The following is a 3,263-nucleotide window of genomic DNA, read 5'->3' as shown; positions in this document are numbered from 1 at the left end:
GTGTAGCCATTGCTTTCCAAATAACCAATCCTTAGAGGTTTGGAGCTTCTGTATATCTAAGGGTGAAGAATTTTCATTTCCTGAGTCAATTACACATAATCAGATGTGTTTGCGAAGTTTAAGATTACAGCCTGTAAAGCGTAATATAAAGTGAAGGATTAGGACAACTATGTATTGTTTAATTTGTAGTTTTTAAACAAAAGAATAATCATTAACAGATTATATGAACCTCACAGTACAGGACACACCTCCATGTTAAAAGGTAATGGTGGAACAGTGGGGTCCAAAGAAAACATGTGGTCACAAAGAAGTGCCTGCATGCACAGAGCCAGGCTGTCCACATCTCTTGCCATGGGTCCAGGAGATGACGGCACTAGTTTCATACGAAATATAAAGCAGTGACTCAAATATTTGAGACAGTTTGTGTCTGAAATACTGCTATACAGTGGTTATGTAACTACATTTACTTTATATGTAAAGTACATATGTTTCTTACCTGACTTTTCTTACCTGACTTTTGCCCTCGATAAATTGGACGAAGGCCCTGTAAACTAATCATTACACAAAAGTGTTAACAAAGACAAAGTTTAACTCAGTGTAACTCAATGTATAATACATTTCCAGGAAACTGACTGAATGAGACCCACCTGAGCCGACCTGCAGTTGGCTTGAAACCACAGATTCCACAGAAGGATGCAGGAATACGGATACTGCCACCTATATCAGTGCCTATACCAAGCAGGGAGCCCCCTCCCCCGATGAGAGCCCCCTCCCCACCAGATGAACCTCCAGAGGTCTTCTGGGGGTTATGAGGGTTCACAGTCTGCCCGTAGATAGGATTACTGCAGTCATAGCTGTCAACAGACAGTTAATGAGTCTCTGCATATTATTTTCATTCATATTTTCATGATTTGCACATTTGGAATGGACAAAGGCAACTTAACACATGCACTCAGTTTTAAATGTGCTGTAGATTTTTATGTGAGTAACTGATAAAAGATGTACTTTAAAAGAGCTTGAGGCAAGTTGGTTCTCACAAAGGGAATAGCTCCTTGTTTCTTCAGGACTTGAACAAGCACACTGTCCTTTTCAGCGGGCTGGTCCAGGTTAATGACCACACCACAAGAACAGTCATGATTCTAGTGTTGGAAAAAACAAAGATGATAATGTTACATCAAATACCTGAGCTATGATGCTCGAGAGTACTGTACCATACTTAGAAATACTGATGGGAAATACTTCAATACTCCCAACCCCCCCTCTGGGCGTTGGGAAGCGCATCTGTAACCGGGAGGTCGCCGGTTCGATCCCCCAGGGTAGCTGTATAACCTTTGTAATACCTTAAATGTAATATTTTCTTTGACGCTAACTGGAACTCCGTACAAGAGACCATCCTTGTTGGAGCCAACAGTTGTCAGCTGGTCCAAACTCTCCAGCAAAATTTCAGTGCAGCAGTTCAGCTTTTTGTTTACAGCCAGAGTCTGTTGAAAGGAAACAAGCACAGACAGTTTGAGATTAACTTATTCACCTAAAGGGATTTTAATCTTTGTAAAATATTAAACTCTTGTTGGAAACACAAACATTACTTGACACATCAGTCTGTGTTGCTTATATGAATATTATTATCCAGTGTGTCTAAACTTTAACTGTAATAAGACAATTCTGTGTAAAAAGAACTAAAAAGCAGTGAGTTATAAGTAGGAGTAATGTCAAAAATAAACAACATTAAGATAAGTCTGAGTAATTTAAATGATTACTTGTTTAAAAAATGACTTTTGCTGTATTTGATCTATTATGAAAGATTTGTGTCATGCTGGATATTGAACCTTTTCCATGTAAGAGTAAAGCACATCCTCGGGGCGCAGTAAACCTTCCTTCAGTTGCTTTGTCAGCTCAGACAGGGAGAGTGTCAGGATCAAAGCAGAGTCAGTTGTCGGATGCTAGGAGACACAGACCCACACAGAATCATTATGTTATTATTTCTTTTAAAGGCTGCAACAAAGAGACGGAACCACATCCATGTACAGATTCAGGATTCTTCCTTCCACTTTTTTTTTACAAACTTTCTCAAACACAGCAATGAGTTCACTGCACTTAAACGGTTTTCACAGTCATAACTTTCATTTTCATGCTCAAGCATGGAGACATTGCAAAGTGCCAGTATTTTGGGATTTAATAACTACACCTCTGCCAGGTTAAACTGAAAGCAGATCATTCGCTGAGATTATCGATAAAGAGAAACTAGAAAAATCCCCAAAGCTCTGAACTCTCACCGACTGTTTGTACCGGAGCACCGCCTGCTCTGCCCGCTGCAAGCTCTCGTCTCTCCTGTTTCTGGCTCTCTGTATCTTTTCCTCCGCCTGTCGGAGGCTGTTGATCTTTTTCACCCGCACAACCAGGTATCCCACAATGCAGGCAACACCAGTGAGCAGAGCCGCTGTCCACTTGTCCATCTTCACTCTCTTAATAAACGGTTCAGTGTTCTGCGTGACTTTCGTCTTTGTCCTGGGGCTGCAAATTGGTTTAAATGCCACATGGACCTAACACACAGCTGTTTAAACGCGACAGGCTTGCCTTGTTTTAGCTGTGAACTAAAGTGGGCGTGGTGAGCATGTAGGGTTGATTAACTTCAGGACAGACAAAAAGCCTTTTTTAGTGACTCATTAACCAGTAGCCACCAACAACTAATATGAGCGTGAGAAAGAGTGATTAACCCACTAACAAAAAATCAATATGCTATGTAATTAATAGCATAACACATAAACTTCATTCAACACTGTAAAATTCATTAGCTCCAAGAAATTATGGATACAACTACAAATGTAGTCATTTGGCTTATATCGTGATATATATCATTATGGCCTGAAATGAAAAAAGCATATCGTGATATGAAAAAATCTTATATCGCCCAGCTGAATTAACAATATACTGTAGCTCCAAGCTACCTCATTGAGCTACTTAGATTATACACCCCTGCTAGAGTACTAAGATCATCTTCCCAGTCACTCTTGGTACTGCCGAGATCCCGGCTGAAGACTAGAGGTGACTGAGCGTTTGCCTTGGCTGCACCCAATCTATGGAATAACTGAGTCTGATTCCATTCAATCCTTCAAATCGCGGTTAAAAGCCCACCTATTTAGCCTTGCATTTTTCTACCAGTTAATGCTTGTTAGTTGGTTTAATGCTTATTTCTATCTCCGGTCTATTCTTAACTAGTGATGTGACGTTCTGTATCGAGGCTTCGAAGCTTGTGTCGAGTAATG

At 40.4% G+C, this 3,263-nt stretch overlaps 1 protein-coding gene across 1 annotated transcript; it reads right to left on the bottom strand.

Annotated features, from left to right (window-relative positions):
- Positions 1-4: 4 nt before the first annotated feature.
- LOC102291743 (vitamin D3 hydroxylase-associated protein) lies at positions 5-3,175 on the bottom strand (the record flags this gene model as incomplete). Its single annotated transcript, XM_042217052.1, has 8 exons — positions 2,274-3,175; positions 1,827-1,940; positions 1,341-1,481; positions 1,006-1,139; positions 648-854; positions 511-551; positions 249-373; positions 5-56 (listed from the first exon to the last, which is right to left on the bottom strand). Coding segments are annotated over exons 1-8 (994 nt in total), but the record flags the coding sequence as incomplete, so codon positions are not given.
- Positions 3,176-3,263: the final 88 nt, after the last annotated feature.

This window comes from Haplochromis burtoni, unplaced genomic scaffold, assembly GCF_018398535.1.
Source record: "Haplochromis burtoni strain Fernald_Lab_line unplaced genomic scaffold, NCSU_Asbu1 Contig_1560, whole genome shotgun sequence".
NCBI lineage: Eukaryota > Metazoa > Chordata > Actinopteri > Cichliformes > Cichlidae > Haplochromis > Haplochromis burtoni.
This window is presented reverse-complemented; position numbering and strand designations above follow the sequence as displayed.